This window comes from Bos mutus, chromosome 16 (assembly GCF_027580195.1).
Source record: "Bos mutus isolate GX-2022 chromosome 16, NWIPB_WYAK_1.1, whole genome shotgun sequence".
Taxonomy (NCBI): Eukaryota; Metazoa; Chordata; class Mammalia; order Artiodactyla; family Bovidae; genus Bos; species Bos mutus.
In genome coordinates, this window is record NC_091632.1 from 25,189,677 (window position 1) to 25,203,919 (window position 14,243).

General features: G+C 40.8%; 1 protein-coding gene across 1 annotated transcript in view; it reads right to left on the reverse strand.

Moving 5' to 3' along the window:
- Window positions 1-9,577: 9,577 nt before the first annotated feature.
- TDRD5 (tudor domain containing 5) overlaps window positions 9,578-14,243 on the reverse strand; it is a 79,951-nt gene continuing 75,285 nt past the window's right edge. The window contains exon 17 of the mRNA XM_070384448.1: window positions 9,578-10,396. Coding sequence (XP_070240549.1) covers window positions 10,149-10,396 — 248 coding nt within the window. The 3' untranslated portion in view covers window positions 9,578-10,148. The remainder of the gene's footprint in view (window positions 10,397-14,243) is intronic.

The following is a 14,243-nucleotide window of genomic DNA, read 5'->3' on the forward strand; positions in this document are numbered from 1 at the left end:
ATGCTGAAGCTGAAACTCCAGTACTTTGGCCACCTCATGCGAAGAGTTGACTCATTGGAAAAGACTGATGGGATTGGGGGCAGGAGGAGAAAGGGACGACAGAGGATGAGATGGCTGGATGGCATCACCAACTCGATGGACGTGAGTCTGAGTGAACTCCGGGAGTTGGTGATGGACAGGGAGGCCTGGTGTGCTGCGATTCATGGGGTCGCGAAGAGTCGGACACGACTGAGCGACTGAACTTAACTGAACTGAAGGCTGCCCTATGAGAATTACTCTAAGATCCTTACTTCCCAAAGAAGTCACTTATGTCACTTTGTTTTTTTCAAGGAAAAAAAAAGAGGGTAGCTTAAGGTGAGCTCCAAGGTCTATGCAACATTGAAACTCTACAGTGCTGTCAATAGAATGTCAAGGAAAGGATTTTCAGCATTAGGGTTGGCAACAGAACTCCTGTCCCAGAGCGCCACCTAGCAGTGAGGAGGCAGCAAAACCTGGTTTCAGAACTATGAACTTCAATTAGAACAGGGCAGATTTTTTTAAAATCCAGTTTTGGAAAAAAAAAAAAAAAAAAAGTCCAGCTTTGGTGAAATATTCCCATCACCAGATCTACTCTGAGAGGTAATTCAGGTAGAGAAATCCTGGGTTCATAATCCTCAAGTCAAAACTCCCACGAGGTTTCCACACTTTCACTCTTGCTGTCTCGCATTTCAGCAGCTGCTGTTCTAAGCTCAGCTATGTCTGGTCTTGAAGGAAAGCCTGCGAAGTTTTAGCAACATACCCGGAGCTAATGCCTTCTGTGACACCAGACCATTCCAACACTGCTATAGATTTCTTCCAAAGACAGCAGGAAATTGAATTTTGTCAAGGTTTCATATCAAGTTTCCAATTGTATCAGTTTCTCTTGTCCAATCAAGATAAAATGAGAACTGGTTAACAAAGAGTAAAACAGTTACTACTGACTCCACCAGTTGGGCATGTCCTTTCCACACCTGTCATGGGACTGTAACACTTGGTCCTTTTTGAGAGGGGGGAGAAGCACATCATACCTCCCATGTTAAATCTTTACCATACTGAGTGGGAAAATGCCACCAGGGGAGATCAAAGAACCTGGATTTAGATATCAGATAACCAAGAGAGAAGGAAATGGCAACCCACTTCAGTGTTCTTGCCTGGAGAATCCAGGGACTGGGGAGCCTGGTGGGCTGCCATCTATGGGGTCGCACAGAGTCGGACACGACTGAAGCGACTTAGCAGCAGCAAACAACCTAAAATCACTTTAGGGCACATGGGGAGTTACCAATCAATGGAGTTAAAACCTCAGAAATTCAGATAAGTAAGTTCGAGGGATCTGCTGTCCATCGCAGCTATAGCGAATGATGTTGTATTCTGCACCCCAAAATCTATTGATCTCCTGTCCAATGTTTTCACTTAAAATTCAAAATTTGGTTGCAGAAGTCAATCACCACCCTATTTTTCAAATAATAATGATTTTCTAACACAACAGTTCTCAAGTTCTTACTCCCACAGCAGTGTTTCTGAGGGATAAACCCCCTAGTCCGTCACAGCAGCTCACGTCTCTGCACTTGGGGGGCCGAGGGGTGGGGGGTGCTGGAGGACACTGGACCCTGTCAGAGGAGGCAGAGGACGAGGGATCGCGAAGGCTGAAGGGGGCGGCAGGAACAGTTTGAAAAAGCCCTCCCGTAAGAACCATCATGGTTGAGGGGACCTCCCTCATCGTCCAGTGGTTAAGACTCTGAGCTTCCAATGCAGGGGATGTGGGTTCCAATCCCTGGTCAGGGAACCAGGATGCCACATGCCGTGTTGCTAAAAAATTAAAGCTCATGGTGAGAAAGGTCAGGACACAGTGCGTAGTTTTTCCTGTAGTTGGGATTATCTTCTTGCACAGTGATTCTTGGCCCTTCAGCTTATCGGAACACCTGGGACCAATAAAACCAAAGCCTTTGGAGGATGCTGTGGTCCACGCTGCAGACCTTTTTCAAAGTCCCCCAGGAGACTGAAACAGGGCCAGGCTGGCCAACTGCTGCCCTTCCTGTGGGCTTGGAAACGCTGGCAATGGGCAGTCACGAGCATTTGATTTTTCATTGTGAATTTTCAATTTAACCTTTGCCATCTAGCAAGTTGAAAGCCAGTGGCAGTTTCCCCTGCTAATTTCTTTAGCTGCAAATCACTACACTGAATTCAAAACAGAAACCTCACAACATGAATCTTTCAAGTCATTAAAAGCATTAATGACATAAAAGTATTAACAGTACTTTTAAAAGTATTAATGACATAAAAGCCACCAAAAACTAAAAAGGAGGCTCTTGGTAAGAAGAGCAGATTCTTTGGTGTCTTTCATTTTGTTTTTGCCCCTTTGATGATTTGAAACTATAGGCCATGATTTGAAACTATAAGCAGTACTGTTACAATCCTGCCTGCAACTCCCCCATTACACAACTCAATTCAGCCCCAACTGAGAAAGCCCACAAAAACAACTTACGTCCAAACTAATATATTAACCCCAAAGAACAATTTTAATCAATTTCTTTTGTTTGATCACTGAACTGGGGTCTGTGGTGCTGAAAGAAGTTTCTGGAAAATAAGACGGGACATCAAAGGTGTGCCTCCAAGAATGAATCAGAGCCATAAACTACAAGGAGCCAATCTGGTAAATCACACTTCTCTGAGAGAAAGCTAAGAAGCTGGTTGCTGAGAAGCTGCAAATATAAAACTTTTATTTATTTTGGCACTTTCTTTCATAAGCCAAACCGGGAAAATAACCAAATATGGTTTGTGAAGAAGAATAACCTAGACAAAACATCTCCAGTCCTTCTCAGTTCTCTCATCTGGGAGATGTGCTCCTTATTCATCTCGAAATTAAAAGTTTAAATGGACTCTTTGCTCATATTTGATCAGACTCTTCCCACTAAAGCCTTCTGTTTAATAGACATTCAGAATATATAGCCTAGCAGAAAGAAATCAAGATTTCAATTGACCTGAATTATATCCTATTCTCTGTCCTGTTTACTCATTCATTCACTCGAAATGTACTGAACACCTACTAACCTGCCAGAAAGGAGGTAGCTCTAAGGTGGTGGCAGTAGCTCCACAGAGAAACAGAAGGGCTGATGAGCTATTTAGGAGGTAGCATTTGACAGGCTTTTATGATGGGTTGGATGTGAGATGAAGGGCAGAGAGCAGTCAAGAATGATCCCACTCTGAGATTTATATCTGAGGCAACTAGTGGATGGCGGCAGGGACACCAGGGATGGAGGTAGGGCCTGGGTGGAGAAGGGTGATTTTCTTGACCTTTTTCTGTTCATAAATGTGTAAGGTGGGTTTCAGGAGTCATAGACTCCTAGAATATAGGGAACAATTTTGAACGAATGTGCACTTTCTGGGGGGCTTCCCTGGTGGCTCAGATAGTAAAGAATCCGCCTGCAATTGGGAGACTGGCTTCAATCCCTGGGTCATAAAGATCCCCTAGAGAAGGGAATGGCTACCCACTCCAGTATTCTCGCCTGGAGAACTCTATGGGGTCACAGAGTCAGACACTCCTGACACTGGATAGTTCTCAGTATTTGACAAAAGTTAATAATCCCATAAAAGGTTAGGGATCAGTGATATATAGCATATAAAAATTGGAAATTCTTAAACATTACATTCACATCAAACATGATTTTGCCAAGTTGTTCAAATAGTCTTTAATAAAACTATGTCTCAAGAGTATTCCATACTTACGATCTGGTATAAGAACAAAGAAGCCTCACTGAGCATTAATTTCGTTCAACTTAGAAGACTTGATAAAAGTTCCACAAAACTCTAGAATTGATACCAAAAATTGAATGTTGAATAACTTTGTAAATCTGAAGTGATTCTAAGCAAAGCCCGTACAGAATGCAGGTTTATTGATAATCCCATGATGTTTGCTAAAATTGATTTTGGTCTTTATTGTAAAACTCACAATTTTTCTCTTAATTCATGTTTTGAGGCAACTTTACCGAGCCTTATCAATCTGGATAAAGTCAACTGTTGCATCAATTCCATGTAGAAAGTAAATGAAGACCAAAAAGTTTTGATGGAGTTAAGTTTCTGAGTTCAAATAGTTTATCAAAGATAAATCTGCATCAACTGCAGAAAAGGTTGTTGAAAAACATTCTACTTGATCATAAACAGATGTTCCACTGCCTACAATGTGAGACATAAGAAGGATGTTATCACTTAATTATAGTAAAGTTCCACCCCTCTTCTCTCAATTCAAGAACTCTACAGAGAACCAGGACTAATGAGACATTTAAGAGGTACAATTTGACAGGCCTCTGTCCCACTCCTGATCAGTACAAGAGAAGTTATTGCTTTTAAAATTCAGAAAAGAGAGGATAAACTTGTGATATGTCTGCTGAAGTTTCATCCCTCTAGGCAAAGACCTGTATCCATTAGGAGAAAGGTATCATGAGGAGGAAATAAGGAACAATCTGCGGCAAAATAAGGAACAATTAGGCAAAACAATCCATTTTGCCTAATAGTAGTCTAAATGTTACATATACAGTCACTTAATTGACAGGTATTGTCATATATATGGCCATGAGAAGAAATTTTTTTATCAGAACATATGAGTAACAGTACTGTAGTACAGGATACTTTTGTCAAGAAGTCCTTTGCTGCAGTAAGAAATGAACTGAGCTCAGTCTTTGGTTTCTACTATGGTCCTGTGGAATGACAGGTTAAGGAAGAGTTTGTTCCAGACATCGCCTACATGGAGTTGAGAAGTACCTGGAAACACTATGCTCCAGGCAGAAGAGCTGCTGCAGGAAAGTTTCTGTATGCGGAATCAGGAAATGCAGGAAGTGACAGAAACAGCACTGAACCCCAGTCACAGCAGGATGGGATGAGGTTTGCTGTTCAGCATGTGGAAGAGTCCCCAGAGAGCATCTAAGAAACTGGGAAACAATTTACAAAGATTCGATAACATTGCTGTCAACAAGAGAAAGAAAACAAGTCTTTGAGTAGCTGCCAAGTATTTAAAAGGCTCCAGTGTGAATGAATCTCCAATTTCATGGAATTAAGGTGTTTAGCTACAGGATAGCAAAGGTTCACAAAAGTCAAAGTATGTGAAGAATAAAGAGGTCGTGCCCAAAATGAAGACAAACATTTTAGTCAAGAAGAATGTCAAATCTTTGCTTTTACTGTATAATGGAACTTTGCACTGTACTCAATTAAGTTCTTTAGGTCACATATTTAAGTGAAATTTTCATTCCTGCAGAATCATCACAACAAAAAGCACAAAAAACACCTCAACATTTTTGACAAAACAAATTCCAACGTCATAAATATTTAAATAAATCAAACAAAATGCTATTTCAAACTCCAAGAATTAGGCTGATCATAATTCTTTGAGCCCAATAACTTCCCATGAGTTCTATAACAGAAGTTTAGAGGGCAGAGAGTCATATCTTGGTTTCCTCATTAAATTTTTATCTAAACTGCACCAGAAATAATAACCAAGTAAACACTGGTTCCTATATAACCATTTTCCATAAATTAAAAAATACTAAAAAAATGTAACAGAAATATAAAACAAAGTTTATACCAAACAGAAAAATAAAAGCATTTCCTGAAATTTATGCTTATAACCAAGAAAATTTAGTTGTGAACAAGTTCTCTACTCAGTTTTGGGGTACATCAAACACTCAATTTCATGGAATAGTGGTACAGGATGATTCTAATATTAAAGAAGTCCTCGACTGAAAAGCTAAAACAATTTCTGTCTACCATGGTGTCAAGAACAGCAAAGATTAAGGTATTCTGGTTCCAAAAGGCTTATGACACCAAGAACTTACTCGGCTGACCGGTGACCAAGACAAATGACACCTAGCTGTTAGGAATAGGGTTGCGTTCAAAGCATGTGGACAAATTTATTTAATAGGCACCTTCGCTGACATCTTGGAAAACGTCATAATCTGAATGGACTATAGGAAATGAATCTTTTAAATGTCTTGGTGATGGCTCCTGCCAAATTATGAACAATGTAGCACTGTACATATAAATACAACAAATTTAATTCTGAAAAGATACCAAAAGTTTGTTAGAAAGGCCTTGCTACCTAGTACAGATGCTAATAGGAAGTCTCAGAAGGACTGCTTTGTAAGATTCTAGTTTCTCATCCCCAAAGATGCCCCTGTCCAGATTCTTCAGCTGCAGAACTGGCCCACTGTTATTTAAGCTACACACAATGAAGAACATGGTACCTTTGTAGATCAACCTCTTTCCCCACCAACACCAGGGATTGCTCAGCTACCTATCAGAACCACCATTCGTTTGGACTTAAGTACCAAACTATGTTTTCTGACATCAAATCATTGATATGACACAGATGGTTTTGCACTATTCGCCCGTGGAAAGCTCCCTGAGCTAGGAGTTGGCGGACATGGGAATTTAAGCTGTGTGACCACAGACAAGTCAGTCGGCCTAGGTTTCAAATTTCCTTATCTGACATCCTTTCTACATCAAAATCCTACAAAGTCTTTCGGCTGGACATGCCTGACTGCAGGCAGAAGTCTCTTGTCATCCCCATGCCTTGAAACAGACAATTGGCATCTCAAATGTGCGAGAGTGAGACGGAAAAGGCATGGTTTGGTGCAGCTGGCATGGCTCTCTTTTGACTTCCCATGGTGTGTTTCTGGACAGGAGAGGGGTGCTGACTACAAGCCACTGGAGTTAAAACCTGAGTGGCTAACAGTAAAGCCACTCTTTCTTCTAACCTAAGGCGTTTATGACCAGGATTCTCCTGTGTGTTCTCAACCCCCCATGCCCTCAATACATACCTCAGGCTCCCACTGCCCACTTCACATTCCTTGGGGGCTGCCACTACTTCTAATAGATTAACCTTAACACCAAAAATATGGGGAGGGGACGGCAGTTTTTCTAAGTGTAGTAGATGTCAACCCATCTTTTGACAATAAAATACAATTAACCCTAAACCATGAACATTTCCCTATCTTTTCAACATTTCTTACTGCTACTCCTGCCCATATACAGAAACCTATTTACTCATTTTCAAATGATCTATTAAATTTGATGCTTTGGACTACTTCAGTTACCCACCAAACAAAGCCTACCTTATGGGAGAAGATAGGGAAACATATTGGCAGATTGGCTGTCTTAGTCAAAGTCAAGTAGTCAAATTGTACAAGCCTCTCAAAGGTTCATTCCTTCACTCTTCTAATTTAAATAAGATCTTAACTATTCATTACTCAACAGGCCTCAGTCAAAGTGTGTTGACACTCATCAGTTTGAGATAGCTCTGGCTAAATGATCTGGTCATTTGCAAATTATTCTGAAGAGCCTTAATAACACAATGATTCCATAATCCCCATGTAACTGGCAAAGTGTAAAATTAGTCGCCATCAGGTTACCCAGTGTTGGCAGGGTTCTTGCTGGTAGTTTTGTGCTGTTATAGAAATGGCAACCCACTCCAGTGTTCTTGCCTGGAGAATCCGAGGGAGGTAGGAGCCTGGTGGGCTGCCATCCATTGGGTCGCACAGAGTCGGATACAACTGAAGTGACTTAGCAGCAGCAGCACAGAGAGTTCGGAGAAGGCAATGGCAACCCACTCCAGTACTCTTGCCTGGAAAATCCCATGGACAGAGGAGCCTGGTAGGCTGCAGTCCATGGGGTCGCTAAGAGTCGGACACGACTGAGCGACTTCACTTTCACTTTTCAGTTTCATGCACTGGAGAAGGAAATGGCAACCCACTCCAGTGTTCTTGCCTGGGCAACCCACTCCAGTGTTCTTGCCTGGAGAATCTCAGGGACAGGGGAGCCTGGTCGGCTGCCGTCTATGGGGTCGCACAGAGTCGGACCCAACTGACGTGCCTTAGCAGCAGCAGAGAGTTACAACCTGACATACTAAATATGTAAAGACTGCTTCTACCAGATTCACTCTGCCTGGAACCCAGTGACTGTCCATCTGGAGAAGTGAAGAACAGAACTCAAACTTGCCTTTTTCTCTGAACAATCATTCAAATGAGTTTTCTTCTTTAGAAACAAATTGTGCATAATTACATAAACATATGAAAAACAGCTGTTCCAGTTCATATCACAGTCGAGTCTCATATATGACATTTAACTGTCAAAGTGATATTTAACTGTTTATTGACCCTCCATATAACTCTTCGACTGCCTTCTGCAATAAAGGTATCTGATACAAAACCCCCCAAACCCAAATGGGAAACCTGTTCTATCTGGGTCAACTATCAGTGATGTTTCCAGATTACATTTTTTTGGTTAATTAGCATACCATCATTGATATAGATATATTAGAATTGATCCAACCAGTCCATCCTAAAGGTGATCAGTCCTGGGTGTTCATTGGAAGGACTGATGTTGAAGCTGAAACTCCAATACTTTGGCCACCTCATGCGAAGAGTTGACTCATTGGAAAAGACCCTGATGCTGGGAGGGATTGGGGGCAGAAGGAGAAGGGGACGACAGAGGATGAGATGGCTGGATGGCATCACTGACTTGATGGACGTGAGTCTGAGTGAACTCCGGGAGTTGGTGATGGACAGGGAGGCCTGGCGTGCTGTGATTCATGGGGTCGCAAAGAGCTGGACACGACTGAGCAACTGAACTGAACTGAATTGAACTGAAAGGTGAATCTGGATTTGAAATTTTTACTGCATTAAAAATGCACTAAGGTTTTTAAACCAAAACACTCAGCAGTTAAGAGACTTTGGGTTTGTTTCATGATCACTTCATCCTAAGAAAGAAGTTTTAACCATTAATACTCTACATTTAAATGTACCCTGATATTTACTCTCATTTCACCCCCTTCCTCAGTAGACATTTTGCCGACTAACTGAGCAGAACAGAGGAGACATTCCTGATTGCAGGAGGAAAGAAAGGAACTAGGAGCCAGCTCTGCCGCTTAACGTCAAAGCAGAGGCTTTAGAAGAGGGGCTAGGAGCATGAGGATCTAGTCATATGCAGCAGGCCAGTAGTTCACACCTCCTTCTCTGATTTTACCACTAAGAAATGCTTCTGTATTGGATTTTTTTCTTAATCTGGGGATAAGTCTTGTATTTTACCATAAAGAATTTGGTATCATTCACATTCTTTAATTTCACCTTTCAGTCTTTTCTCCTGATGGTTTACACTATCAGCTGAACAGAATTTCCTATAATAAACTGGACTTCAGAGAACATCATGCTCTGTAATGCAGGCTTCCCTGGTGGCTCTGATGGTAGAGAATCCGCCTGCAATGAGGGGGACCTGGGTTTGATCCCTGGGTTGGGAAGATCCCTGGACGAATGGCTCTCCACTCCAGAGGAGCCTGGCAGGCTATACAGTCCATGGGGTCACAAAGAGTTAGACATGACTGAGTGTTTCACAAGTGCTCTATAAATGCATGCCCTATAAATGCTTAAACAATACCACTGTTTAGCTACTGTTACATTAAGGCGCCAGAGAACTATGATGACTGAGATGGCTCAGCTCAGTTTCAACAACTGGTCTCTAATTTTCTTGTTAAGTCTTCAAGAAACTGCCTACACTGAAAGACAACTTCATCTTTTTTTTTTAATGTAAAAGGTTTCACATGACCAAAGATTCATGGTGTGGATTTTCTTAGTGATCCTAGTATTTCAAAGAATTAATGACGGCGAAGATTGGAGCCGTAGATTCTCTCTATGGTATAGAAGTTTTCAAATGAGGAAAAGCAGCCTTAGAAGTCAGTCATCCTCTTTCTGGAGACAGAGCTGTGACAATTTTTTGCTAAGTATGGATCACAAAACATTAGTTTTTCAGCTTACATTTATCAGTCTTGAGATATACAAGAAAAACATTTATAGAAACACAGAAACTAAAAAGTCCTTTAAACTTCTACATTGAACAAAGGAGAAAAAACTCTAAGAAAAATAAACATCATCAATGAAAATGATAATGAATGTTAGAAATCAATACCTACACAACAAAGGGGAGTGTGAGCATAACAAAGCTAACAAAGGGTTGCACAGAAAGACAAAGGCACCAACTTGGTCTTGAAACTTAGTCAACAAAATACTGTTTTTGTCTCAATACTTCCTCTTGGTTTGACTTGGGAAGGCATCACGCCCTAAGCCTCTGGTTGACTTTCCTCCCCACCGCCCTCATGTTTCCATCTTTTTCACACTGGGGTACCAGTGCAGGAGGCTGTTGGATGTGGCGAGCCTTGCGGCAGCTCCTAAGGCAGCAGTGGCTGTGCTTCGAGGAATGTAGAACTTCTGAGAAATCTGGTGCTCGGGAGACAAAATCAAAGAGAGCTGGTCCACGGCTCCCTGACTTGTATCTTTGAACACTGTAATAGCAGAGCTACTAGAAAAATCTTCATTCTCTAGGCTCTCTGGGGAGCCTTCCACTGAAAAAGAAAGAAAACAAAGGTCTTTTCAGGAGGTCCTCACACTCTCCCATTCTACATCTTTACTAACACCTGTTATAATGATCTTATGATCTGTTGTTGTTGTCATTGTTGAATTGCCAAGTCATCTGACTCTTTTGCAATCCCATGGACTGTAACCCACCAGGCTCCTTTGTCCAAGTGATTTTCCAGGAGAGGGTAGCTACTTCCTTCTCCAGGGGATCTTTCTGACCCAGGAATTGAACCCACGTCTCCTGCATTGGCAGGCAGACTCTTTACCACTCAGCCACCAAGGAAATCCCATCTTAAGGTTAGGTGGCGAAGTTACCAATGGCAAATCAAGAGAGAATGAAGCTCAGAAACCAGTCAACAATGGAAAGGAAACGAGGATGGGGGATCATGCATCGAGATAAATTCTTGTCAGTGTGAGATCAAAGGAGGAGGAAGGTCAGAGTGAGGTCAAAGATGAAAGGAAAAACATACTTGTAAACAAGGAAGGGGAGATCTCTTTCTAGGACATTATAAAAATAAACTGGATATAATTCCAATTCCAGGAAGGAACCCTTAAGCTGTCCTATTTCCTTCCAGCAGTGAGCAAAAGAAGGCCTTCTTTATTGCCAAAGTCATTCCAATTCCACATCTGCTGGGGTAAAAACAAAACTGAACAAGACTGTGTTTGCTAAGAAATTCCAAAAACCAATTATCAGCCATAAAAAGAATTCCTTGGGAATTAGTTTAACTAAGAAGGGTCTTTTCCATGAGACAAATTGCTGGGAACGCCAATGCCAAGAGGTCCTAAGAGCAAAGAGGAGGTTACGAGGCACCTCACGTGTGTACTCTGGACCAGGGCTACTGAAGGAGCTGGTCTATGAATTGTTTGTTACCTGCCTACGATGGGAGGAGCTGGTGCCTGCACCTAAGCCAACACACTGCTTCCTTCAAGAAAGTCCTGCTTTAGGAAAGAAAACCTAGGTGAGCTAAGTGAAGTGCTACTGTGTTGTCCATCATCACAAATGCTTCACAGACAAATGCTGGTATGCTGACTACATTCCGAAAAGCACTGCTCTAGACTCTAAAATTACAGACTTCAAAAAAAAAACTCAGAAAAAGCAGGCACAATCTAATATCCTATCCATCTTTCTATCTTTAACACTAGGCGTGTGATATATGTGCCATACATTTGTGATAAATTAAGGAGAATTTGACAGGGTATTCTAAAAAGTAAAACTCTGAACACAAGACTATCATTAATGCCCACTGAAGTGAAAAAGAGATGATGAATCCTAGTGAAATAATGGGTTTTACATGAAGCCGTTGATGAGTTCAGATTTTAAAAGGTATAAAAATATGAAGGCAGGGACACATGAAAGAATTTAAGAGTGCAACAAAACTTCAGCTTCCAGACATGATGCTAATTTAACAGGGATTGAAAAGCAATATCTCTTGCTTTAAACAAGTAGAAAACTGGATAAAATAAATAAAACAACGGCTCTCAGACGCTGACCAACAAGCTTACGTGACAGCAATCCCTGAGAAATGGGAAACCAATGGAGTAAGCTTTAGGAGCGCCTGAGTTCACTGTCAAGATAAAGTCCAGGCTGAAGTACAGGGAGGGAGAGTCCACACTGAGCCTGGAGGTCTCACTGCACTGAGAAGACAGAGCTTGGAGTTCACCAAGGACAGAGGAGCCTGAAGAACTACAGTCCACGGGGTTGCAAAGAGTCAGACACGACTTAGTGACTAAACAACAACAAAGGTGGCTGGAATCCGTGTGGGGAAGTACAAGTGCAAAGGCAGCTAGCTATGGGGAAGCAGCAGCAGGAGACCTGCAGAGAGGCCGCGTGCAGTCTTAGGCTGGTAAGTGATCTGGCTCATGCCTGTGAGAAAGCCACCAAGGCCAGGGAGAAAACCTATCTGAAAGGAGGAGGCATAACAATCACTACAGTTTATGTTGGGGCAAAACGTTTTGTGTTCCCACCAGCTACAGTGTAAAGACACCTGTAGGACATCAAGTCCCATCAATACCCTCAGAAAGGTACTGCCTAGCAGGACCGACAGACTAAAGGCTTTTCTAATCAGCCTAGTGAAATCTAAAATAAATGCAGAAGTAATCAAATCCATTTCAGATAATTTAATTACCCCCAAACGATAGACAGATACTATATAGACAGCAGGGAGGGAGGGAAGAAAGGAAGGAAAGAGAGAAGAAAAAGAGATTCAGTCATCCAGTCAACAACGTGTAATTCGGTACCTGCCATCTAATAAAAACTACCAGATGTGCAAAAAAGCAGAAAAATAGGACTTGTGATCAAGATAAAAACCATTCAGTAGAAGCCAGTTCAGAAATGACAGACGACAGAATGCAGAAATGATACATATGCTTGAATCACAAGATAAGGCTGTTAAAACAGCTGTCACAAGAACACTCAACGTATTCAAGAAGTGAATGATGAGTATGCAGAGGAGAAAGAGGGAAGATACAAAAACAAAAAAACAAAAAAAAACCCTAGAGATTATAAATTGAACTTCTGAGATAAAAAATACACCGGACAGGAAAAGAACATATTAAGCACAGAACAAGAAAATGTTATATTATGCTCATAGATAAGAAAACTCAATACTGTTAACACGTCACTTCTCCCCAAATTAATCTAGAGATTTTTTTTTTAATCTCAATAAACATTTTAGCAGGCTTTCTGTAGAAATTAAGTTAATCCTAAAATTCATATAGAAAATGACCTGGAATAGCCAAAGCAATTAAAAAAAACGAACAAATCTGTATCATTTCAAGACTTATTATAAAGCCACAGAAATCAAGACAGGGGTATAAAGGCAGACATAACCTCAGGAGAACACAATTAAAGTCAAGAAAGTCTCTCACATACACAACTTATTGGCTTTTGACAAAGACATCAAGGCAGTTAAATGGAGCAAGAACTGCCTTTTCAATAAACCATACTGGAACAATTGAATATTTAAATGCAATCAAAATAAACATTGATCCTTATACCACACCACGTACAAAAATTAACAACTGGATCACAGACCTAACGTAAGACCTAAAACTACAGAACTTTTGTAAGAGAAAGTCTTAATTATTTGAGTTAGGAAAGATTTCTAAATGGGACACAAAAAGTTCAAACCATAAAGAAAAAATAATTAACAAATCTGATTTTATCAAAAGGAAAACTTGCTCTTCCAAGAACACTGTTAAGGAAATGAAAACTCAGGCCATATACCTGGAAAGATTTGCAATATAAGCATCTGACAAAGGTTTTGTGTCTATAATGAAGAATTTTTACAAGCCAATAAAAACATAATCCAATAGAAATGCACAAATACTTGAACAGGTAATTCAAATGGCACATAAACACAGGAAAACACGGTCAACGTCCCTGGTAAATAGGGAAGTGTAAATTAAAACCACAGTAAGATACCACTACACATCCACTACACTGGGAAAATTGAAAAGATTGGAGATATGGCATGTTGGCATTATTACAAAGCCATCAACAATCAAGTACATTGCTGATGTGGATTACCAAATGGCACGGTCACTTTGGAAAACATTTTGACAGTTCTTAAAAAGCTAAACATGCAGTCAGCATATGACCCAGCAATTCCACTCCTAGGTACTTAATGAATAGAAATAAAAAATACATGTCTGCACAAAGAGCTGAACATTCACAGCAGTTTTATTCATGACCCAAGTCTGGAAATAATCCATCATCTGGTGAACAGATAAACTGTTGTATGTCCATACTACTGTGTACTACTCAGCAGTAAATAAGAAAAAACATTAGACACTGGCGACAACATAGATGAATCTCTAAAACACTGTGCTAAA